The sequence below is a fragment of the Dicentrarchus labrax genome, unplaced genomic scaffold, assembly GCF_905237075.1.
Source record: "Dicentrarchus labrax unplaced genomic scaffold, dlabrax2021, whole genome shotgun sequence".
In the NCBI taxonomy this organism is placed as follows: domain Eukaryota; kingdom Metazoa; phylum Chordata; class Actinopteri; family Moronidae; genus Dicentrarchus; species Dicentrarchus labrax.
Window position 1 is genome coordinate 20,395,962 of NW_026136708.1, and position 25,927 is coordinate 20,421,888.

Sequence of the window (25,927 nt, forward strand, 5' to 3'; positions counted from 1 at the left end):
TCCTCACTTCCTTCTTTTCTAGATTAAAAAAGAAGGCAGTTGGAGCATCCATGTCTTTCAGTCCGATGAGGCGGGATCTTATGAGTGCCCTCTTCACTCTCTCCTGTAATAAAACACTCAAGTCTCTTTTTTTCCCCCTAACATGTCTTTGTTTAACTGGACATCTATGTGTTTCTCACACTGCCTAATTTCCTCTTCTAGTTTTTTAAAAGCTGCTTTAGCCTTAGCTGTGGAGTAAGATGTATACTTCTGACAAAAAACCCTAATGTGTGCCTTCCCTAATTCCCACCACTGACCTAAAGAAACAAAATGCCCTTTCTTCCCTCTCCAGTTATCCCAAAACAAACAAAACTGTTGGCAGAAGGCCTTGTCCTGAAGTAATTTATTGTTAAAATGCCAATAAGAGGAGGTCTTTCCTGTTTGAGAGGAGATTAAAGTGGCCATGATGAGATGATGATCTGTAAAACCTACTGGTGTTATGGAGCTGTCACTGAGTTTTGGTCTGAGGCTGTGAGAGATGTATATCCTGTCTAACCTGGCTGCACTGACTGTGTTGTTGGTATTGACTCTGAACCAGGTGTACTGTCTGTCACCTGGATGTTTGACTCTCCATGTGTCACAGAGGTCAAAAAGACCAACCACATTGTTCAGTATCATGGATGACTTTGGATGAGGTTCTTCATTCATCCTGTCAAAAGTAAAACATAAAGTGCAGTTCCAATCTCCCCCCATTCTGATGTTGTCAAGAGTTAACTGAGACAGTTCATCCCTCAGCTTTTCGAAGAAGTTCACTCTGTCTGATCCTGTGTTTGGAGCATAGACATCAATAAAAGAAAAAGTGACCCCATCTATTTCTGCCACGACCACCAGGGCCCGACCTGTCACTATTTCTACTGAGGTCAAGATTTTAAAATTCAACCCTGTTGAGACAAATGGCCACTCCCCCCTTAAAATTTGTTCCATGACTAAAACACAGGAGACATCAGTCCATAAAGCCCAGTCGGTCTCATTGTCAGCATCAGAATGGGTTTCCTGAAGAAGCATAACATCTATTTTCCTCTGCTGAAAGGTTTCTGCAATCAGAGCTCTCTTCTGTTTATCCCTCCCTCCATTCATGTTTAAAGATCCCACCCTAAGCCCATCCATGGAAAGGGAAAGAACAGAGAGAAGCAGCAGCAGCAGGAGACAGTCAGCCATAAGAAACACCCTGTGATGCATGACGGTTTACTAGACCTTCTCTTCCTGAGAGCAGCAGCAGTCTTTTTTAATGTGGTGACGTGCTTCTTCAACCTGTAGCATTTCTTTTCGTTCAGGGCATCAAAGCCAACCAGTTTTTGTAGAATTACAGCTGAACGCACACATTTTCCAGTGTCTTGAAAATAATCTTTTACTTTATCAGACTTACCAAAAGTCTCACCTAGAAATCCACTGATCTCCTCCAGAGAGTAAAGGTCATTATTAAAGCCCTGATCAGTCCCAGGGAGCCGGCCAGTGTCTGAGTCTTCTTCTTCCTCCTCCTCCTCCTCTTCATCATCTTCACTCATAACCTGAATACTGAATAACGCCTTTTCCTCTGAGTCCTTCCTGCCCTGCTCACTGGTAGACGGCTCTGCCACATCCACCCTGTCAGCGGACCCCCCGCCCTCTGCAGCCCCAGCAGACCCGCACTGATTTCCCACGGCGAGCAGCTGACTGCCCGGTCCTCCGTCATCGGAGACCGCTACGGGCGTCTCATCACCGGTTCCCCGGGCCACTACGGGAGCCAAAACAGCGGCCAGCGGCGCATCAGCGCTCCCGGCGGACACAGTAACTCTGGTGGTGCTCCCTGCAGCCGGAGCTGCGGCGTTAGCCTCGGGCTGTCTGTGCGGACATAACACACGTTTGTGGCCGTAATCTTCACACTCAAAACACTTCATCTGTCCAGCACTGGCATACAGCATATAAAACCCCTCCCCATACTTGACCCTGAAGGACACGTCCAGGCTCTGTGAGTCCAGGAACATAAACACCTGTCTTCTCATAGACATCACGTGCTTCAGTTTAGGATCTTTACATCCCAAACCGACCGTCTTCAACCCGCTGGCGATCTTCCCAAACCTCCGCAACTCTTTCTCCAGCAGTTCGTTCGACTGGGATGAATCACCAGCCCACTCTCCACCAACTTGTAGACCAGCTGATCATGCCCGACCACTTCTCCCACAGCCAGCAGCACCACCTCCATCGGCACACCGGGCCCAGGGACCAGCCTGACGCCGTGCTGGAGGGACAGAGACGGCGTCTCGGCGGACGCCATCTCGCCCACCTCAACGCCGACTTTCGGCTCTTTTTCCAAACTTTAACCACTAAAACCAAACAAAACACTCACCTGTACATACACAACAAAGAGGAAAGAAAGAAAGCAAAGTCCAAACCAACAGGACAAAAGAGAAGTTAGGAAGAGTTTAGGAAAAACTGCAGCGACCACACCGCGTGCAGCCTCACTCTCAGACAGAGAGAGAGAGAGAAAAATGCTGAGTCATCTTTTAGTTCTGGTGAAGTATTATTGATTGGAGACGCTGTCGTGTTGGTTCCTGCAGTTGTTGTTATTGGTATTGTTGTTGTTGTTGTTGTTGTGGTGTTGTCACATATAAACACAACTCAACAAACTGTTCTCAACTTTTGTTTTGATGTGATATTAAAACGTAATATAAAATTAAAATGCTGAGTCACTACCTTTTAGTTCTGTTGGAGACGGTGTCGTGTTGGGTCCTGCTTTTATGCTGTTTGTAGTTGTTGTTGTTGTTGTTGTTTTTGTCGTACTTGGAATTGTTGGTTTTGTAGTACTTGTTTTTGTTGTTATTGTGTCCTCACCTGAACAAATGAACACAACTTAACAAACTGTTCAGTACAAAACTTGTGTTGTGATGTAATATTAACACTTTAAATCCATAAAATAAAAATACAAGAATATTTGAGTTAATTATTAACGTCAGTTTGAAGTAACTTTATGATGTAAATACTCACTGGTATTAACAGACAGATCAACCACAGAGCCTGGACCTTGTTGTTGTCCTGATATAAACTGTCTGCAGGTGTAACGACCAACATCCTCGACTGTGAACTTCTTTATAACCAGAGAACAGTTCGCTGTAACATTCAGTCTGTCTGATATAGAGCTTGTGTTTTTGATCTGTCCAAGTTCAAACAGCGCTACTGCTGCTGTGTTTCCTGAAGCACTGAACAGCCATGTAGTATATTCACATCTTTGCTGACCATCAATCACATTATCACAAGGCAAAGTGACGTCACCTCCAACTCTGACAGAGAGGAGTTTTTCAGCTGCTGCTGTTATAAAGAAAAGACATAATTATGAAAAATATATGTAATGTTAACATTAAGTGTGACTTGTTTATTACTTGTCTTATATAAATAAAATGTAGATAATGAAGTATCTTTAACAATATTGATAAAGATAGTTTTAATATATGTGATATATGTGTTCTTACCTGTAAAGTGAAGCAGCGCTATCAGAAATAAAGACATTTGAATCCATTTGAACTCAACCATCGTGATTCTCTGTCTCTCTCTCCTTCTTCTATCTCTTGTTCTCATGCTCATAACTGTGTGAGTTTATAAAGTAGTGCTTCAGTAGAGAGACGCTGCATCTACTTCCTGTGGTTAGTATGATGTCACTTCCTCATAGTGACTTTTGGTCTGTTTTAGATTTTCGTCTCTGAATTTTTTATATATGTTCAAACCGACAAAAACTCTGTTGCAGTTTTTACTGTTACATTTTGTTAATGTAGTTTTCTCTCAGAGGAAATAAATAAATATATTTTTTTCCATTCACTGAGCCAATCTAACGCTGAAACAAACAAACTATATTAACACTCATACTGAGTCTCAAGTTCACACTGTGTCCATTCCCACGGTGAATTTGTGACAATGACGTGTTTCACCCCCTGAGAAGAAGAAGAAGAAGAAGAAGAAGAAGAGGAAGTTTAATGTGTGAAGATTGTTAGTTAAGATAAATGTTTGCAATGATGCATCTTGTTTTATTTAGATAGTGTTTATTAGCAAACAGGCAGGAGTCATGATGATGTTTAACAGCACACATGAACAGACAGGTGAAGAGTCAAACTCCTCGTCCACCAGAGTTTGACTCTTGATGTCCATGGTGCAATATGGTGATACTGTAGCAGCTGCAAGGACACAGATAAGATGATGTTTTAGTGGTCTGACACATGTTGGTTCCTTGTTCTTTGCAGTTATTTTTTTTCTGAGAACTGAAGGAGGAGGGGAAGTTATTTGATGAGAATGTGGTTAACAACAGTAGCAGAGCTCTGGTGGTTCAACCCTCTAATGATGACCACACACACACATCAGAAACACACGAGGCTCACAGGAACAGACAGTCCACAGTCAGTTGGTGAGAAATACTGTGTATAACCACAGAGTCACAAACGTTATTAGCAGGAGAGTACAGGAGAACTTTATTGTGTTACTTCTGGCGCCGTCGTCTCGCTAACTGGCTTTCTGTTGATCCACACCGGTGTAGACGTCTCCGCAGGTCCTGACTCTCTTTAGCTGGCTGCTCTGTGCTCCTCCTCCAACTGGTATCTGAATCTGAATCTCTTTTCTTGGTCAGGTATGTGCACACATACAAGGAATTTGACTGGTTTGGTTTTACGTTTGCTCTCAATGTGCAAACACAGAATAAGTTCAAAAACATAGACATGAAATATGTGCAGTTATTAAAGTTTCATTCCACATTTATTCAAATTATAATATATATTTTGTAGAAAAGGCCCCAAAGTTGGGACATATTATGTTTAGTGTGTGATGTTTCATAGATGTAGTGTTGGTCAGCTCATATAGGAGCCCACCCCCCCTGTTGGTTATGTAGCGTAACTGACGGCGCTTGGTCAGAGAGGTGTGTGCTCCTCGAGTGAGGGATTAACAGTTCATTAACGTCACGGAAAGTAGCGTTTAGCTCACCTGCCTCTGATCGAGTGTACGTCACGTCACGTGTTATGTTATTATATTAAGGTGACCAGATTTCCGAAATGAAAATCGGGGACATTTTTAGCGCAGTGGTCAAAATCGTTAATCGTTATCGTTATGAAATAAATAACAGGGGCAATTACATGTTAATGTATATTGACAAAGCACATGAGTAGCCAATAAGAAGTTACCTTTAACCCTTCCAAACTGTAAACCAATATGAAGAACTTGGATTCTGAGTTGACTCTGATTCTTCTTATTATTATTATTTATAGTTTTTTTTTTTTTTTTTAGCTATGTCAATCAACTCACGGGAGCTTGTCAACATGTGCACACTTCCACTCGTGACTTCAGCCATATTTCACAGCAAAGCATTACATGAGAGGATTTACACTTACGCTGTACACTCCTTGTGATAGAAAGTCAGAACAAACTCTGAGTGCAACCTGCAACGCGTGCTTCCCCCTGTAAGGACGGTGCCCCTAAAATAAAATAAAAAAGGAGGCGCTCTCCAGCTGGCTCCCCCGTCACTCACCTGCAGCTGCACGGACGAGCAGAGGAGCGCTCTGCTGTTGTGGCGTGGATGTGCCGCAGCACAGCGGGAGCAGAGACCAGCCGGTCGACACAAGCCATTTACTGCGTAACGTCAGCACGTTAGTTAAACTGGTTTAACCATAATAACTGGAGTGTGCATCCATACGCAACTTTTTTTCTCCCCCATTCAAATCGGGGACATTTTCGGGGACAGCTTTAACCGGGGACAGGTCGGCCAAATCGGGGACTGTCCCCGAAAATCGGGGACGTCTGATCACCCTATATTATATATTATATATGTTATTATAGCGTTACGTAAATATTACCATGTGATGTTGTTTATATGTGTGTTAATATGCTAGTGTGTCAGGTGAAGTGTGTTTCAGGACTGTTATTGTGATAATTAGAGGCAAATGGGGATGTAGTCATTTCAGTACTCCTTTATTATGTTTATTAGTGATTAAGAGCTTTATTCCTTATTCATTTGTGTATATTTGTTATTGTTCTTTTGATATAGAAAAACCACATGACCTCACTGCCAGCAAGAGAGTATTAAACACCTGCACTATCCATCACCTGCTTCTTCATTGTGGACCCTCTGAAAGTTGATTAGCCTTAAGTTGGTGTTCTGGCCGGCACCCCGGTGTGAACTCAGAGATAGCCCCTGAACTAACGCCATATACAGTATACTCCCAGTGTCTTCACTACAAATTTCCTGATACTTGAATATATGGAATGAAAGTCTGAATATATGGAATGAAATGTCACGTGATCAAGGCACTGCGCCATCTTGTGTTTTCCATACTGGCCTAATATTATTCCATAAGGATGTTACTGCAAGAAGTGTGGGACTGAGTGAGCCTGCATGGTATCTGTAAGAGGCAATCCTAACCTCCTGGTGAGTGTGTGCCAATATTCACACTGTTACTGTACTGTAGCGTGTACCTGTCACGTCCGTTCATGGCAGCTCTCCTCTTATTGATCTGTGCACTTGGTAGTTGCTAGGATTATTTTTAGTGGCTAGTACACTAAATTTCAATTTCTTTGGCTAACCTGTTAGAACCTTCAAGTTGTTAAACACACACTACCTAATAATTACTACCTGTAGAGATAACATGTTAGCATACAGCATAAATTGATTCAAAATTGATTATTCACTTCCACTGATATAGATTAACTACATATCTGATATTAAAAGGTTTGTTTAATTTCAAACCCTGGTGAAAAATCTGTAGCTGAACGATTGAATGTCCAGTTTGAAGAGAGAAGAGAGAGAGAGAGAGAGAGAGAGAGAAGGGGTGTACGGCCAAAACAGTCCTTCCTTGCCTGTCGTAGTGTTGGTTGCTGTTGAAACTCCTGACACCCCCTCCTTGAGATCACCCACTGCCTCTGACACCTCTGCCTTAATTCCCTGCGAACAGGGAATCATCCTCCTCGTAGTTTTTCTGAACGGTCAACACATCTTGTTCTGTTGGTGCAGTGGGGACAGGTTTGGTGGTCCAGGAGATGCCTCCCAATGATCAATGACCAGCAACTCATACATGCATGATAAAATAACACAAAGTCTTACTTTCAGCAGCGTTCCAACAAAAGCAAGCAAACTAGGGCTGTGCTATTCGGGCCCTTTTGGTTATCTTCTGTGGCATGTTTCTGAGCCAATGATGCCAGCCATGGGGATTGTAGGACGATAGGTGTGGGGAAACAGGCAGCGTGGGTCATTAACCAAATCACCACAATCACTTTGTCTGTCTGCTGTGTCCAGTACAGGACTGTGATCACACCCCACCCTAGGCCCCAGAGAATAATTGCGCTGAGTTTGATCAGCCAACGCCTTCTTCCTCTTTCTTGCAGCGCCAACGGTCATTAGGGCTTCGCATATGATGTTGGCCATGGTTTTAAGGTTGTGTTTTCTTTTTCTTCTTGGTTCTTCTTTTCTACTTAATTTATTTAATACTACCTTTCTTGCTTCCCCTTGAAGATCAGGAACTGCAAATGGCTAGGGTGTGACGGCGCCCAGTTCTTATAGGCTCCGTCTGGCTTGAGTGGTTTCTCACTCCTGACTCCTTCCCATAGGACCGACAGAGTAGATGGCTCTGAGCAAACCACACCAGAATTCTTAACTTCTTCCCACTTCATCACCTCCTTCTCCTCCGACAGAATCCTTTGTTTAGCACAATCTAATTTTCTTCAGTCCCCTGCCTGCCCAGAGTCCTGAGGCTGTTCTCCTTAAGGCAACCCCGCCATAGACAGTGGCCAGCCTGATGTAGGGTGGTAGGTTTTGTATGTTACTGGCCATTCTTGGTTCCTAGTTTTCTTCTAGCTTGGAATTGGCTTAAGCTGCTCCACTCCCTGGGTTCCCTTCTTCTTCAGTAACACCGTGTTACTGTCTAGAACTTTCAATACTATGTCAGGTACTTCGTACTTAGCTTTGATGTCACATCCTGACATAGAATTCACTAGCACCAAAAGGTATTTCTCACCTTTCTTCCCTGTCACCCCCATCGGGCCGGCTACGTCCATGCATACTGATCCCCATGGTACGGTGCTTTTTATGGTGACGCCATCCACTCTCTGTTCCCTGCACCCTGCGTTGTATTGACCACACACTTCGCAGTCTTTGAGGACTCCTTGAATTCGGCTTATTGGAACCCAAAGCTGCTGCTTGTCCAATTCGATCCTGGTGGGCTTGGTGTCTGCATGTCTACGCTTCATGTACGGCCTGCACCACCTCCACCAAGGATTCTTCTGGGACCACCCTTCCTTTGGGACCACCTACCTTTTGCTGTTTTCACCAATCTGTCCACGGTCAATCAGAAGTATTGACGTTGTGTTTCCTGAACCAACAAAGAGCCACGAAGTACGCTGACATTTGTCCTGATAATCTCTCACATTGTCACAAGGCAAAGTGACTTCATCTCCAACTCTGACAACAATACGGGGGGAGAGTTGTTCAGCCACTGCTGTTGAAAAAAGATGAGAAAGAATTAAATAAATAGGCTTTTATGTTGAGATTAAGTGTGAAAGCTGAAGTTTGTTTTGTAATGTTTCTGGTATTTCTGTTTATGCTATATGTATCCTTACCTGTAAAGTGAAGCAGCAGCATCAGAAATAAAGACATTTTAATCCATCTTGATTCAACCATCATGCTTCAGTCTTCTTTATGTCTCTTCTCAGTTACTGACTGTCAGAGTCTGTGAAGTGGTGCATGTTAAAAGAAATTACTCTGCTTCCTGTGATAAATTATGTGTCACTTTCTTATTGGGATTGTCTTTATATTTTTTAAGTTGTGTATTTATATTGGTGAATGCTCAGCCTACATTTTTTTTCCTCTCTACGAATTTCAGCAGCCAAAGACTTTAACTTTGACAAGTTTAGTCATTTAGTTAACACTTTCATCCACATTGATTTACACCAGATTAAACAGTAGATTACTAATAACTAAATACTAATCAATAAGCAATAACAATTATCAGTAGATTTAGAAGAAAACATCAGAAAAGAGCTCAGTGATCAGATGACACAGCAGCCGGTGAACGATCCTGTGGAGATAAGCTGAGGAGAAAAGGGATTCTAGTGATACCTTGTTCAATTGGTCCTGTGAGTTCTTTATGTGTTTAGTTTCATGGAACAACCAATTGAAGACAGTCACTGATAAGCAACAAATTAAAGAAAATTAATGATAAGTGTACCCAGTGAAATTGGCTCTGTTTTATTCTCAACATATGACATAATCCTTTCCAGAAAACTCTTCCTAAGAATTTACAGCCTCAGTTACTTTTTAGGTATAAGGAAGTCACAAGACCTATACACTGAGGTGTTAAGAATTCATCACAATAAAGCAGCAGTTAAAGTAGCCACTGATGTGTTTTCAGATGAGATCGTAATACACGTAGCTCTCTATAATAAGCTAAATATTTTGATACAATTCATTTCACCTGAGGCTTTGATTTCATCAAATACACCTGTTGTCTTCCTGATCAGACCCATTGTTTCTTCTAGTGATGGGAGAGTGAAGCTTCAAAGGTTTGGAGCTTCAAATGCAGCAAGCACAGTGACATCTAGTGTTTTTTAGAATTCATAGCAGCTCTTCAAGACTGGACCCAAAGCACAACAACACCTCTCTGATTGTGACTGTTGTCTCATATGAGTGCAGTAAAAGTCCAAGAAATGTGTGTTCTTTTTTAAATATGTAATACTTTATTTGAGAAGTGCTGCACTGAATGTAGACAGTATGTTGCAACATGTTAAAGTAAAATAATTAACAAATGCTTATTAATTGGTATCAGTTGGTACATTAAAATGAGTTCTTCTGCACACAGAGACATGAAACTCAAAGCTCAAGCTACTGTAGCTTCAAAAAAGCCCCAGTAAATCTAAACTCTTTAGCTGGAAGACAATTTAAGGAAGTCAACAAGAGTTGAATTATCTTTTCTGTTTAATGAAGTTGAAATTCAGCTGCTGTGTTCTGAAATGGTTGTAGAAAATAAATAAATGAGAGCATGGATACGACTTGAAAATGGTTGTCAAAAGTCAGACTGAAATAGAAATGGCTTAGCACACAAAGCACAGAAACATTTGATTCATAAAAACACAAACATTAAATCATCCAAAACTGAAAATGAACCTGTAAATATAAATAATATAAATATGATGTTATTTAACTGCTGTCATCGTTTCTCTGATGAGTTGACGTTGATATGGACGTTGTTGATCAGTGGAGTCTGACAGAGGCAGAAGTTTCTCCAAAGTTTTCATATTTCACCACACCATCGTCTTCATCTTCATCATTATTCACCTGTGAAACACAACACAAACACCCATCAGTCTTTCCTGCTCGGGTGTCATTGTTGTAATAGTTGTTAACAGTTTCAACAATGTGTTATGCAACAAAGAAGACAGTAAACACATTATGTAACAGGAAATGAAGAAATTATTCGAGTAAGATGGCCGCTTAGTCAGAATCTGACCTGTTGCCCTTTGCTACGGGTCATCCCCTCTCTCTCTCCCCCTTTCCTGTTTATCTTCACCTCTCACTATCAAAAAAAGGCCACAAAAAAAAAGTGTCTATCATGATGAGATGGTGGTGCGTTAGTGGTTAGTGAGCTGTCAGTTCCTCATTCTTTTGAAACATTTTGAGTTTAGACCTGTAATTTCCGTTGATTGTTTTTCTGCAGAAACAAGACTGAGGCCACCTCCCTTTTATTTTGTCTTAAGAGTTATGTCTTAAATTATTTTCCTAGAAAGTATGATCTCCTTTTTAAATGTTGTTTTATTGTTTTTATTCCCATTTAGTTGTTAGAGGTTTTATTGTTTTTCCATCCTGTTGCATGTCTTTTGGCCTCATTTTATCTACCATACATGTTTTCGTTGTTGTAAAGCACTTTGGAGCGTTGCTTAGAACAGTAATATATATAATATGTCATAGCCATCATTTGGCATCTTTGCCTTTTCCTTGCGTTTTTCTTGTGTTTCCCCCTCCCCTTGTGTCCTGTCTGGGTGTTGTGGGTGCAGTTTTCCTTCTAGCTCTGCTGCACACACCTATGTGAAATCAACTCATCAACTCTCCCAGCCTGCTCACCTGCCTCCAATCAACCCAACAGTATTTCTACTCTGGTCCTCCAGCTATTTGGTGTCTGATTGTCAGTCTGTAACAGTAAAGTATCCTTGTCAAGTATCTTTGTGTCGCAAGTTTCTAGTTTTTTGTAGTTTTACAAATAGTTTCCTGCGTAGTACTCCTGACCAATTCTTACTCCTGTGCTCTACACCTACCAGCCTGCCAGTCATCCATCACCAGCCATTTTAAGCCATCTCCACAAACCTCTCATCATCATCACCATCTTCATCTTCACCTACTAATAACTAATAAACTGCTAAAACCTACTAAACATCACCATAAGTCTGAATCTGTGTCCTGCATTTGGGTCCACATCTTAATCTAATGTGACAAAAGTAAGGTTTTGTTATTATTACTATTATTTAGGAAGGGCAGTCTTTTTTTGTTTATGCATTGTTGTCTTGTGATTTACCTTGTATTTAGTTTGAATGTTGAATGTCTGTTTCGTATATGGATACAAATTTGCAATAAAAAAAAATAGGAAGTGCAGTCCTGGTGCTGTGATGTTGACAGATGTCATTTCGTAATTTCAAAAAACCATTTGTTTTCTACAACAGCATAACCGTTCTTGGAGACAATTTTCTTTTTTGAAAAATAAGTTTTGTGAATAAAAGGGAATTCAGAAAATATAATACTAATAGAGGGTGTCTCCAAAATCAATATGGATATCCACCTTTTATTGTAAAATACATGACACATCAATTAATTATAACATACATACATACATACATATTTTTTTTCAGCAGATCATACAATCAGTTATAATCAACACAACACTGTTACTAATCAAAGCTCATATATTTTACTATAAAAGACACAACACATCAATTGATTACAGTGTGTATATGAAGACGACACTGTTACAGACTTTAAGAATCAAAGCTCATTTAAACCTACTCCACTAAAATTACAAAAACATATTGGACATTGGAAAACAGCAATTCTATATCAAAGTTAATTAAAATGAGTTCTTCTGCACACAGTGATACAAGGGAGGTTGTGCTAGGCTAGGCTACTTATGACATTAAAAGACAAACAGAAAACCAGCAGGCCTAAGTTCAAATGGATGTCATCCTAAGAAAGTTGTTAGAATTGAACTGGCTAAAGAAAGGAAACATTTTCAAAATGCAAGAAGAGACATTCTTAAATACAGTACAGCAAGCTTCTTAAAGGGGACCTATTGTGCTTTTTTGATTATGCCCATGAATTACAGGGATGTGATTAGTCTGTCTAACTTATCCCACTGCTCTGCTCAGGAGTAACCCTTCAAGATTTTGGATGCAGAAAGTCCTTTTTTAGTTTTCAGTTGTGTTGTTGTGCAGCTTCTCTACCTCCGCTCTCAGGGATATACAGAGTTTACTGATGGATACATTAGCTTTACTTGTTGCTATTAGCTAACCACTAGTTGCGGCGAACTCCTGATGGACTGGGAGCTCAAGGCACCTGTGCTCCAGGTTGTAAACATTTGTTTGTTTCTGCTGTAAACTTTTAAATATGGGGCCTGATCACTTCTGAAACCAGCTTCAAGTGGCAGCTCAAGGAACTGTAATTTTTGTTATTTCTGTGTTGGCTTTATTTGAAAGCCATGGGGGATTCTGCTTGATCAATACATTCAGCAATACCTCATGTAGAGCCTCAAAATAAAATTATGATTCATGTTTTTGTGTAAAATAATGCTGTCAAGAAATGTTTAAGTGGACCTCACACAACAGTTCCCACCGCATTTACACTGACTTATGTGTCCAATCGTTCGTATATATTTTTAATTTTACACTTCACTTTTCAACTCACAGTGATGTCATCAGGTGGTCTCTGGTTCCCTGGAAAATGTTTAACAGCAGTGGACTCATTTCTCTGGTGAGTTGATGTTGGTGTGCAAGTTGTTGAGTCTGACAGAAGCAGAAGGCTCTCCAACGTTTTCATAGTTCACTGTGCCGTCATGTCCATCTTCATCATGATGCACCTGTGAGACACAGCAACACACTTCAGTTTAACTGGAACAAATAAATGTTTTCAGTCCATGAATTTTTTTATAATCCCCCAAACTGCCAGATTTTCCTCCAGTTACTGTCTGGTCTGATCTTTACCTGACTGGCTGCTGGACCTGAACGCCTCACTGCTCGGCTTCCTTCTGAGTTTAAAACCTGCACAAACACAAACAGTGAGACATTCACAGTCCTGCATTACAGTAACATGAACAGTTCCCAGCAGCAGCTTATCATCATTTACACTGACTTACAGTCTCTGATCATTCATATACATTTTTATTGTTACACATGGGTTCACTTCAGTTTTTATTCTCAACTCACAGTGCTGTCATCAGGTGGTCTCTGGTTCCCTGGAAAATAAAGCACAGCGTAACATTTCAGCTCTAAACTTACAGTTTGTGTTAATCAGTGTAAACAAATGTTGGTCTGAATGTTCTCACCTCGAGCTCTGATGAGAAGAACAGTAATCACAGTAATTAGGAGGAGTTCAGCCACACGCATAACCAACATTATGTAGTTCAGAACAGACCAATCTGTACGAGCTGTGCAACAGAAAAAAAATGTCAGTGAAGAAAGTTATTGTCAACAAATCAAGCATAGCTTTGTGTGGCTTTGCAAAAAAATTCAAACCTTTTTGTCTCTTTCAAAAAGATTTGTTTCCCTCTGTCATTGAGTCAGTAGGAATATAAACAACATTTGAAAATAGTGATTCCTCAACAGCCACTGTGTAGAGCAACTCAGAACATTCAACCATTTACTAATGAAACAACACAAACAACTTAAAACATAAACACAAAGTGAAAATAGTTCTGTGTGTTTGTTTGTGTTCTCACCTGAACAGATAAACACAACTCAACAAACTGTTCCGTATAAAACTTGTGTTGTGATGTAATATTAAAACTTTAAATCCATAAAATAAAAATACATGAATATTTGAGGTAATTATTAACGTGACATTAAAACAAACATATTCTCACCTGGTTTCTCAGCTGAGGGCTGAAGTCTGAAGGGAAACTGCTGCACTTTGTTACCATCAGTCACTGCACACTTCAATGAGTTAGAGTTTGATGTGTAAATGTAATGAGAAGCCTTAAAGGTCACAGAGACATTGCAGGGAGACTGTGATGTCTTCACTTCTTGGTTATCTTTACCCAAATCTTGACCCTTATACAGCCACTTCACTGTGTGTGTACATCGTCCATTAGTCGACACAGAGCAGCTTAATGTCACCTTATCAGAGTCCTTATGTTCAGTCACTGGTGAAGATGGAGACATTGTGAGAGAAAGACAACAAGAGTAAAATGAACTTCATCACTATAATCATAATTATTGTAATGTTTCAGTATTTTGTTCTAACAAGACAGTTTGAGCTGAAAACATTATGATGTAAATACTCACTGGTAATAACAGACAGATCAACCACAGAGTCTGGACCTTGTTGTTGTCCTGATATAAACTGTCTGCAGACGTAACGACCAGCATCCTCGACTGTGACCTTCTTTATAACCAGAGAACAGTTCGCTGTAACACTCAGTCTGTCTGATTTAGAGTTGGTGTTTTTACCAATCTGTCCAAGTGTAACCAGCTCTACTGTTGCTGTGCTTCTTGAACCAATGAAGAGCCATATTGTACTATCACAGTTATTCTGATCCTTTATCACATTTTCACAAGACAAAGTGACGTCATCTCCAGCTCTGACAGTGAAGGAGAGATAAAGCTGTCCGGTTGCTGCTGCTGAGAAGATGAGAGAGAAATATAAAGAATAAAGAGAAATAATAATATGACTATTAATGTCAGTTTGAGGATCATTTTAAATCCAACAAAACTTTGTATTTGTGCTTCATCCTTGGTTTACAAGAGTTCAGTAAACTCACCATTCACCTTGCTGGAAAACTAACAGACTACTTGGCTGTCTTTCTTAAAGGAAGGTTAACTCATACAATAACATTAATTAATAAAATGAATGTTTCTGTTCTTCTATACATGTTATATGTATCCTTACCTGTAAAGTGAAGCACCAGCATCAGAAATAAAGACATTTTAATCCATCTGAATTCAACCATTGTGCCTCTCTGCTTCTTGTACTTGTAAGTCTGTAAACTAGAGTTCCTTAAAGAGAAATGTTGAATCTACTTCCTCTAATGGGTAAAGTGTCACTTCCTCATAGTGACTTGGGTGCTTTTCATTATGCTACCGTGTCTCCTCATTTCCCTCACCCGCTTCCTTTCTTCGCTTCTTAGCACCTCCCAGCGAGGAGATGAGAGAGAGATGTGGGTACGGAGGAGCCGAGAAATCCTTGCCTCCACAGTAAGCAGTCACATCAGCTACATTGGCCAGTTTAGCAATAATATTACTGCTGTTGATAATTTAATATTCATTTTAAATAGGCATATTCTGATAAACGTACAGATCGGTGTTATTTATGATGATTACTTCAGTTATGTAGGTTATTGACGTAAAATAATACACCACAGATCTGCGTAAGAATGTCAGTGTGTCGACTGTAGTGTGAGGCCAAAACACATTGAGATTAAATTAGCCTGTAAAGTGTTATTTATCACATCATGCACTATACTGCATCTCACCATGTAACTGTATTCTATTATATTATGTGTAGATTCCCATACAGACACTACAGAGTGAAAGCATAATAAGCAATAAATTGTGTGAATTAAGAATGATCAAATTACAATACACCGATCAGCCATTTCAGTAATGCAGCCCCCATACACAACAGACTGTGTGTTCTGACTCCTTTCTATCAGAACCAGCATTAACTCTTTCGCAGTTTGAACTACAGTAGCTCATCTGTTGGATCAGACCACACAGGGCCAGCCTTCGCTCCCCACATGCATCAGTTAGCCTTGTCCACCCATGACCCTGTCTCTGGTTCACCGCTTTTCCTTCTTTGGACCACTTTTGATAGGTACTGACCACTGCAGACCGGGAACACCAAACATTAACAGGTGATACAAAAATAACAATAAAAATGCAAGCATCTGTAACTACAACCCAACACTTTAAGTCGTAGCATTGGCAATGTTTCCCGTACAAACTATGAAGTACTTTACTGTCAGATCCCTCATTTTCTATTTTGCTGGATCACTTTAAGTCTTTGTGGTTTAATAGGCAGAGCCAAACTGCTGCTAACATGAGTTCAGCTTGTCTCTTCGATAACTTAAGCTCCAGACGACCGATGACTAAAATCTTTCACTTTCTGGTTGAAATACATTATAAAAAATGGCCAAGATCTAAAAGTATATCATAAAACATTTTAATGTGTAAATTGTTACACATTATAGCTTCTTAAGTCTCAAGGAAACAAAACACATATTGGACTCTTAACAAACATGTTAACAAAATGGTAAATGTGGGTTAATTTAGTCTTTGAGTTCTTCTTAAACAGAGACATAAAACTGAGTTTAAGTGATCAGTTAATCTTACAGTGGGTTTAAATTATTGTGCTGAAAGCCAATGTAAGGACGTTAGATGTTAAAATTACTGCAGTTAAACAGGTGATACAGAAATAACAATAAACATGACAATCTGTAACTACAACCCAACACTTATTCCCTGACAGCAAATTCATCAAGCAAAATGTAGAATAATTATGTTCATTTACATTTCAAGCAGTTATATAATGTGTTATTACAAGTTAATTTGCTCAGTACTGTACTAAAGTACAAATTCCGGTTCCATTCATGACACTTTATACTTCTACATCTTAATCTAAATGTACTATTTAAAAACCTTCTTGGATTAGCTGGAAAATGCATCGTCACAACAATATAAACAGTGGTGTTTTTATGAGCTCCTGAAAGGTTTTGTGGTTCTTAAAGCACGCGACGCTACAGACATATGATGATTTCACAGAATATGATGCATTGCTGTAGATGAAACTACACAACAGTGTATAAAGCAGTTAAAATTAGCGCAACCTTAAACATGTACAGCAGTAAAATGCAACATACACATTAATGCAGCAGTGATATTAATCCAAAAACATCTTACATTATAGTAAAACACTGACAGAGACTGACTGATAATACTTACTTTACTTAAGTAAGCAGTTTTACTTGCAGTACTAAGTATTTAAGGAAAGGATGTAAATACTTCTTCCTCCACTGGTTATTACTTCTGCTTTTCACATTGTGCTACTAGTTAACCTACTACTCCCTCTTCTGGACAAAAATGCTTATTACAGCAATAAATCCTGAAAATGATCATCTAATACAGAAACACAGTCAAACATTTATCAGTATCAGTTATCAATGTAAAATAAGTGTGATGATATGAGCTGTAACTATACTGTGGTCTCCTATTTGTTATGTTTGTTGACGGTGGCGTAGAGGTTGCTGGGATCAGCAGAGGCTCCAGCAGAAGAAAAGGGAGCTGTCACAGTGGCGTAGGTCACTTCTTCATCTCATCATCATCATCACTTTACCCCGAACCTGGAGAACATGAAACAAACAGCACAACACATAAATTACGCATTAAATGACACGAATAATGCAACATTATGATATCCAGCACCACATAAATGGATTTGTTTGTACATGTCCTGAATCGAATCGAATCGAATCAAATACTTTAATAATCCCAGGGGGAAATTATTTAACACACACCTCCTCTGGTCCGTAGTTGTTGAGATATTTAGTTCTGGACCAAAGTGTTGGACACAATGACTTCACAATCCTTCCATGTAGACCTAAGCTTTAATGGTAAAATAAAGAATCTTTCCTGTTTTTATTACCTGAGAAGTGTTTTCATTCACTACCATCATCACTATAACCAAACAGACAGCTTACCCGGCCTTTACTGTTGGTCTTCTTGGTGAAGCTGATGGAGGCGTAGGAAACACCATCTTCAGGATCAGCCTATACAGAGAAGACAACATCATGGCTGCTCAGTAACATGTGGACTTCATTGTATTCTGTTCATTCTGTCACTGTGTGTCTCACAGAGCTACATTTTGCAGTGTAACTTTGTACTGGGTGTAGTCTGGGATCTTACCGTGTCCTGACTGGTTTCTGGATTCACTGCAGGGTTTAAGCTCTGTACCTGAGAAACATAAAAAAATAAAATCTACTTGATGACACCGTCAGAGAGGAGCTGATTCAACTCCGTTATAACTGTATAAACATTTGATTCCTCAACCATAAAACTCACATTGTTTTTATCCGTCTGTGATTTTTTTCCTGAAGAGACAAAAGAGAGTCGACTTTAGTTTCCACAATAAAAATCCTGGTTCATCAAAACTTCTTGTTCATAAAAGTTTAATCTGTGGTTGCTCACACCTTTAGTTCTCTTCCATCTGATGACAGCAACAATGATTATTAAGAGTGCTGCAAGACTCACAAACACAATGATGAACCACTGCCACCAAACTGGAAAGAGAAGAATAACATTAAACACATCTTCAGCTGCAGCTTTGTCTTCTGTTCAGTTTATGTAACTCAGAGGACAGCATCTTATTGGTTATTTATTATCCTGTGTTGCAAAGAACTAAATCATCATGTTTCCACTTCAGTTAATGAACTAAATTGTCTTCTCCTTATTATTAACTTCCCTTTCCTAAACATTTACTTTCTTCATTCATTGTGTGCAAAGCAAAGTCATTTTAATTCAAATATAAAGATTTTAACAGACAATGGTTGGAAACGTGAGCAACAACACTGTTGGACTGACTGAACAAGAGAATAGCTTAACCCAGAGCAGAGTGTAGCGCTGACATCCATAGAAGATTTTGTTTAATTGCACAAATTTTAAGTTCACTTTGGTACAGGTGATAACCATGCAGGAACATTACATTACATGGTATTTGGTCCAGACTCTAACCTTTTTAACCCATAGTCTTCTACGACTGTATTAATGTTCCAACCACACCCTTTACATTTTCTTTGTTTTGAATATTCCCAACAATTGCACAGCACCTCTGTTGTGGGTTGTTCCTCTCCAGATCCCTTTATTAACCCAATATGCCAGTGACAACTTTGAACGTTTCACCAGTAATGCATTAGTAGGAGTTGTTTTGATTGCACGAATACTGAGTCTTAGAGCTCTGAACTGTATTCTGTCTAGTTTTTCCAAAAGGTATGAGGAGCTGCAGCTCCATATACCATACATCCATAATCAATACATGATTGTATTAAGGCCCTATAAATATCCAACAGTGATTGTTTATCTGCTACCCATTAACCAGAGTATTTTTTTAACATTTTGTTTCAACTTGTTTAAGATGATTTCTCCATATACATTTCTCATCAAACCATAATCCTAAGTATTTGAACTCTACCCTTTTCATACTTTGACCATATAATTTAAGATCCACATTATCTATGTTTTTCCTCCTGGTGAAGAAGACTTTGAAACTGACATCTGCCCCATCTTCTGCATAAAATGATGACCCAATATCTCTGCCAATATTTAAAAGAAAAAACATTTATTCATTTCATTTATATCATAATAGTAATAATTATGATAATAATAATATAATAATATCATAAAATAACAGTATAGGACTGACACTACCTTGAGGAATACCATTAATAATATCAAAATCATCTGAAACTGCACCCCAAACTTTAACACAAAATGTCCGATGAGACAGGAAGTCTAAAACCCAGTTGTATAATCTTCCACCAATACCCATTTTATGCATTTTAATCAGTAGTCCTTCTCACCACATTGAATCATATGCTGTCTTAATATCAAAGTACACAATAACCATTACCTCTTTTATACTAACTGCTTTTCTGCCTCATTAATAACTTTCACTAATGCATCTATTGTAGATCTTCCTTTACAAAATCCACTTTGACATGTTAAATCAGTCCTCTGTGTTCTAAATAGTATGATTATCTACAAACAATGATATTTTCCATCAATTTACACAAATGAGAAGTCAACGCTATGGGCCTTTAATTTCCTGCATTAGCTGGGTCTTTACCAGGCTTAACATAAGGTAGCACCAGAGCACTTTTCCAACTGCCAGGCATTACACCTTCCTCTCCATATCTTATTAAACAAGTATAACATAGTATCCAATGCTTCATCTGGTAGATTTCTAAACATAACATAACATAGTTCGTCTTGTCCTGGGGCTGAATATCCACTTCCCTCTAAGGCCATTTTCAACTCAGTTAATGTAAAGTCCATGTCAAGTGGTGATCCATCACTATCCCTTTTCTTTGTTACATCAGTATTTACTTTTAAAATGTCATCTTTTCTTTGTTTATGTTTATTGTCTAAATGACTTCCACGATGTACACTTGCAAATTTCTTACCCAGTAATTCTGTTTTTCTCCTTATTTGTAATTGCCAGATATTCTCCATCTATTAGCACTGGGATTTTAACAGATTTAATTATTTAACAGAACTTTTTAATCATTGACCAAATGTCACCCAATTTTATTTATCCACCAATTGAAGAACAGAATTATCTCCAAGCACTCTTCTTGGATGACTTAAAGCTCTCTTTCTTTGATAATCAGTGAAATTTTATGATTCAAATGGTTTCACAAAATTCTGAATACGTGATTTCTATCTTTTAAAGCTTTTTTACATTCATCATTCCACCATGGAACCATTTTCTTTTTCCCATTTACTGTGCTCTTAGGAATACATGCTGACGCTTCCCTAATAATAATGGAAGTCACTGCTGCTGCATAGTTATCTACATCATCCTCCATTGATATACTTTTAGTGATCTCAATACAAAATTCTCTAAATTTCCCCCAGTCAGCTTAAGAGAAGCACCATCTTTCTATTACATAACCTTCCTGTGTATACATATCAAAATTCATAGAACATGGTATCCATTAGTTCTTCAACAACTTCTCCTGTAGTATCTGTATGATCACTTCCCCATAGAGTATTATGAGCATTCAAATCTCCACACCATATTTCTCTTCTATCGTCACTGTCAGAGATCTCATGGAATATTTGCATTGACAGCTTCTTGCAAGGATTATAGAAATGTGTCTATTTTGATATTTCCTCTGGGACAACACATTTCTATCACTATACATTCATATTCATTTAAAATATTTACTCTTTCATATGCTTAATTTTATTTAATGAAAATTACACATCCTCCTCCTTGTTTTCCAATTCTGTCACATCTAACCGAGCTGTGCCCTGACATAACAATATCTAAATGTGGTCTTAACAACGTTTCTTGTATACAAATAACATCTGGTATAACTTGCAGATCATCAACAAATTTCTTGCACTCTTGCCCATTTGCAATTTAACTTCTGGCATTCCATGGGTGGACATGAAATACCATGAGAAAGTGAATCACCTTGAGACAGTCCATCATGATTAGAAGGGTTCAACATCTCATGAATCAATTCAGGTGTTACTTCTTTAACTCCCAGAATCTCTATAGCTCCTTCTACAATTGTCTTGATTCTAACACTTTTTTTCCTTGCATTGCCACATTCACACTTCTACAGATAAAAGCAACAAAGCTGATTTTGTCCACAATCAATGTATCTTCATTAATCTTCTTTATGCATGGGTTTGTTTCTGGTTGCTGCTTCCGTGTTGTAAGACACTGATCCTCTATCAAAGTCAAAGTCAAAGTCAGCTTTATTGTCAATTACTTCACATGCACCAGACATACAAAGTAATCGAGAGGACGTTTCTCACTCTCCCACGGTGAAACAGATAAAGTGCACAGGCACAAACAGACAAGACATTTCCTAATACTAAAAGTAAACATTCAATTTCACAGCAGGTATGACATTTACTAATGCCAAATAGATTAAAAAAGTTAGACAATAAATATAAAATATACAATACCTATGGTAGTGCAACAATACTTATGACTTACTTGTCTCTTGCAGTATGTATCATATTTTTAACATTCAATCTATTTCACTTTCCTTCACTTTTTTGACTGCATCAGCAGTACCTGGTTTGGTACTTTATATTTCTATAACCTCTCTAGCTTGTCTTTGAACAGGACACCCTCCAAATGCAGAAAATGTGTTCGCCACCACAATTGCAGCATTAGATTTTGGCATCTTGACCATATTTTCCATATTCATGTTCCTCCCCACATCTTGCACATCTTTGGTTTCCTTTACATTGTGCTGGGATAAACTCTCTGACGTCATAACTCAAATATCCCATTGTTACTCTCTTGGGCAAAACATTTTCAAATTCATGGAGTACTGACAGGCTGTCAATTTTCACACCCTTCCTTTGCGTTTGCAGTCTTGTAACTTTCGCTACCTTTCCTCCTTTCACTTCCTGTATGATCTCATCCATTGTTTGATGTTTTGATTCTGATTTTTCTTCATTCAGTGTTATCGCTCTGAGAAACGTATCTCTTTGCAATTGATTTAGAAAAAATCAGAAGTCTCCTGTTGCTCAAATACTTAACAAACTTGATCTTGCCCATTTCTTTCTCAATTGCCTTCGTCAGTTTTAGTGGGTGAAAATGTCCCCCTTCTTTTTTTAATGTCACCATCACTTTCCATTCAGTTTATTCATCCTCCTTCCTCACTGCTGCCATCACTTTTTTAGCCATGTCGCCCACCTACAAATTAGAAGTTGAGCTTCTACAACTATCCCTCCTATCTTTACTATTTCTATTTTCATCCTGCCATGACATGCTATCGCTATTTCCATCCGTAGTTTCACCCATGATTGTTACATTCACGGTATAGTTGTTGCTAATCCGCCAAATCAATAATAACTCTCGTCAAACCAAAATCGGCGTCCTCCTCTACATGTCCCTTCTCCTCACTCCGTCATGTCCCCGTAATGGCCTTCACCATTACCATAAAAGACTAAAAAACACTGTAGAAGGGTAAAGTACAACAACAGCACTATCCACTCAATCCCCACCACCAAATAAATAAAGGAAAGGGAAGAAAGTATAAGGAAAACAAAGAAAGTGAGGAAACACACATACAAAGAGAGAGAGAGAGAGACAGAGAGAGAGAGAGCTAAAATGTTGAGTCATTACCTTTTAGTTCTGTTGAAGCATTATCAGTTGTTGTTGTTGTTGTTGTTGTTGGTGGTTTTATTGTTGTTGTTGGTTTTGTGTCCTCACCTGAACAGATGAACACAACTCAACAAACTGTTCAGTGCAAAACTGAAATACTATCCAACAGCACTCAACTGGAGGAAGTTGAATTGTTGTGATGTAATATTCAAACTTTAAAACCATAAAATAAACAAATATTTGAGTTAATTATTGACATCAGTTTGAAGTAACTTTAAACAGCTCAACATATTCTCACCTGGTTTCTCAGCTGAGGGCTGAAGTCTGAATTGTAATGTTTCAGTATTTTGTTCTAACAAGACAGTTTGAGCTGAAAACATTATGATGTCAATACTCACTGGTAATAACAGACAGATAAACCAGAGAGTCTGGACCTTGTTGTTGTCCTGATATAAACTGTCTGCAGGTGTAACGACCAACATCCTCGACTGTGACCTTCTTTATAACCAGAGAACAGTTCGCTGTAACACTCAGTCTGTCTGATTTAGAGTTGGTGTCTTTACCAATCTGTCCAAGTGTAACCAGCTCTACTGCTGCTGTGCTTCTTGAACCACTGAAGAGCCATGTTGTACTGCCACAGTTATTCTGATCATTTATCACATTTTCACAAGACAAAGTGACGTCATCTCCAGCTCTGACAGTGGAGGAGAGATAAAGCTGTCTGGTTGCTGCTGCTGAGAAGATGAGAGAGAAATATAAAGAATAAAGAGAAATAAAAATATGACTATTAATGTCAGTTTGAGGATCATTTTAGAAACAAACGTTTTTACATTGTTTGTCTCTTTTATGATTTCCAGGAGTTCACTGAACACACTATTCACCTTGTTAGAAAATAAGGTGAAGTCATACAATAACATTAATTATATTAATAAAATGAATGTTTCTGTTCTTCATATACATGTTATATGTATCCTTACCTGTAAAGTGAAGCACCAGCATCAGAAATAAAGACATTTTAATCCATCTGAATTCAACCATCGTGCCTCTCTGTCTCTCTGCTTCTTGTACTTGTAAGTCTCTAAACTAGAGCTCCTTAAAGACAAATGTTGAATCTACTTCCTCTAATTAGTAAAATGTCACTTCCTCATAGTGACTATACCCTCCTTCTTTTCTCACATACATCAGTTGTTGCTTTTAATGGAGGCAGACCATCAGCTTTTACCTTCCTCCTTCACTGATGGCTGACATGAGCTGACCTGAAGTATCTGGAATGAACAGCAGTGGAAATTGAACCCTTTTGGGTTTCCACAGTTTCCTCTCATTCAGCTGTTTAATTCAACTCTCAAAAGTGACTCAGTCAAGATGAGAGTTGTCCCACTTCCTCTTCATTTTTTTTAATTACTCTCATACCAGAAAATCTTTAAGATCCTGCACAGAGATATAGATGTTAAAATTAATGCAAATCAAACATTAACAGTTAACATTAATACACCTTTAACTAAGTTTATCAACCAAAATCTATCATAATGCATGTTTATTTACATTTCAAGCTGCCATAAAATGTTGTGTTATTATCAGTGGTGGAATGTCCCAAAATAAATTTAAAGTACTGCACATAATTCTTTAATACTTTTACTTAAGTAAGCTTTTGAATGCAAGACGTTTACTAGTGGAGTATTTTCATGTGTTATTAGTGGTGGTACTTATATATGCATATGCTGTGACAAACAAACTATATCTATAAGTTCAATGTGTTCAGTTCCGCTGTGTATTTGTGATAATGGCGTGTTTCAAGAAGACGAGGAAGTTGAACGTGTGAAGATTGTCTGTTAAGATAAATGTTTGCAGCAACGCGACTTTCTTTCCTTATATAGTGTTCATTAGAAGACGGAAGAGGCTCAAAGCTTTGACTCTTGATGTCCATGGTGATACTTTATCAGCTGGCCAAGAACACACATAAGATGGTGTTTTAGTTCTCCGAGACCTGTTGGTTCCTTATTCTATCTTTGCAGTTATTTTCTTCTGAGAACTGAAGGAGAAGTGTTTTTATTAGACTCGTCGATTACAGTATTCAGCTTATTTCAGTATTCAGTGTTGCTCAGTTCATTGCATTCAGTTCAAGTCAGTATTTCAGTGTTTCACAGTCTGTCACTATCAGATTGTTAACTCATCATCATCACTGCTTTCCTCCAAGTCACTCAACATGGTCACATCCCACACCAGCCAGGACTCTTTCACTCACCCCAAGTTCACCAAGCAGTTTCAGGACATCAGCCTTCTTTGCCTCTTTCACACAGTTTATGCTCAGAACAGCTGGTTTGAAGGTTTCTTAATTATTCCCACGCTTTAACACGAATGGTAACAGAAGTCACCTCCGTACAGCTGCTTGAAGCCCAACTCGTCGACAGATGTCCAAGACCCTGGCGTTACTGATGTTAAATGATCGAGAGGAGGAACAGTGTTTAGCTGCTGCAGCCTTTAAGTCGTAGCATTGGCAATGTTTCCCGTACAAACTACGAAGTACTTAACTGTCAGAACCCTCATTTTCTATTTTGCTGGATAATTCACTTTAAGTCTTTGTGGTTTAATAGGCAGAGCCGAACTGCTGCTAACATGAGTTCAGCTTGTCTCTCTGATAACTTAAGCTCCAGATGACCGATGACTAAAATCGTTCACCTGGTTGAAATACATTATAAAAAATGGCCAAGATCTAAAAGTATATCATAAAACATTTTAATGTGTAAATTGTTACATATTATAGCTTCTTAAGTCTCAAAGCAAACAAAACACATATTGGACTCTTAACAAATATGTTAACAAAAATGGTAAATGTGGGTTAATTTAGTC

General features: G+C 38.7%; 2 protein-coding genes and 1 long non-coding RNA gene across 9 annotated transcripts in view; 1 reads left to right on the forward strand and 2 right to left on the reverse strand.

Annotated features, from left to right (window-relative positions):
- LOC127367992 (uncharacterized) overlaps nt 1-25,927 on the reverse strand; it is a 71,386-nt gene that overhangs the window by 24,990 nt on the left and 20,469 nt on the right. The window lies entirely within an intron of this gene.
- On the forward strand, nt 4,393-8,644 carry LOC127367999 (uncharacterized). The gene is made up of 2 exons (XR_007885567.1): nt 4,393-4,627; nt 5,278-8,644. It is a non-coding gene; the product is annotated as an uncharacterized LOC127367999 (long non-coding RNA).
- Nucleotides 9,717-24,350, reverse strand: LOC127367995 (uncharacterized). Of its 7 annotated transcripts, none has more exons than XM_051408363.1 (7): nt 24,058-24,208; nt 14,518-14,853; nt 14,097-14,375; nt 13,560-13,661; nt 13,441-13,469; nt 13,219-13,275; nt 10,133-10,312 (listed from the first exon to the last, which is right to left on the reverse strand). In XM_051408363.1, the coding sequence occupies exons 1-7, from the start codon at nt 24,116-24,118 to the stop codon at nt 10,229-10,231; spliced, it is 948 nt and encodes a 315-aa protein (XP_051264323.1). In that variant the 5' UTR covers nt 24,119-24,208; the 3' UTR covers nt 10,133-10,228. The 7 variants fall into 7 exon arrangements, with proteins under 7 accessions (XP_051264325.1, XP_051264323.1, XP_051264326.1 ...); XM_051408362.1 differs by lacking the exon at nt 10,133-10,312 and adding an exon at nt 12,952-13,094 and having other exon boundaries at nt 24,058-24,200; XM_051408367.1 differs by lacking the exons at nt 10,133-10,312; nt 14,097-14,375; nt 14,518-14,853 and adding exons at nt 12,952-13,094; nt 23,102-23,188; nt 23,479-23,814 and having other exon boundaries at nt 24,058-24,199.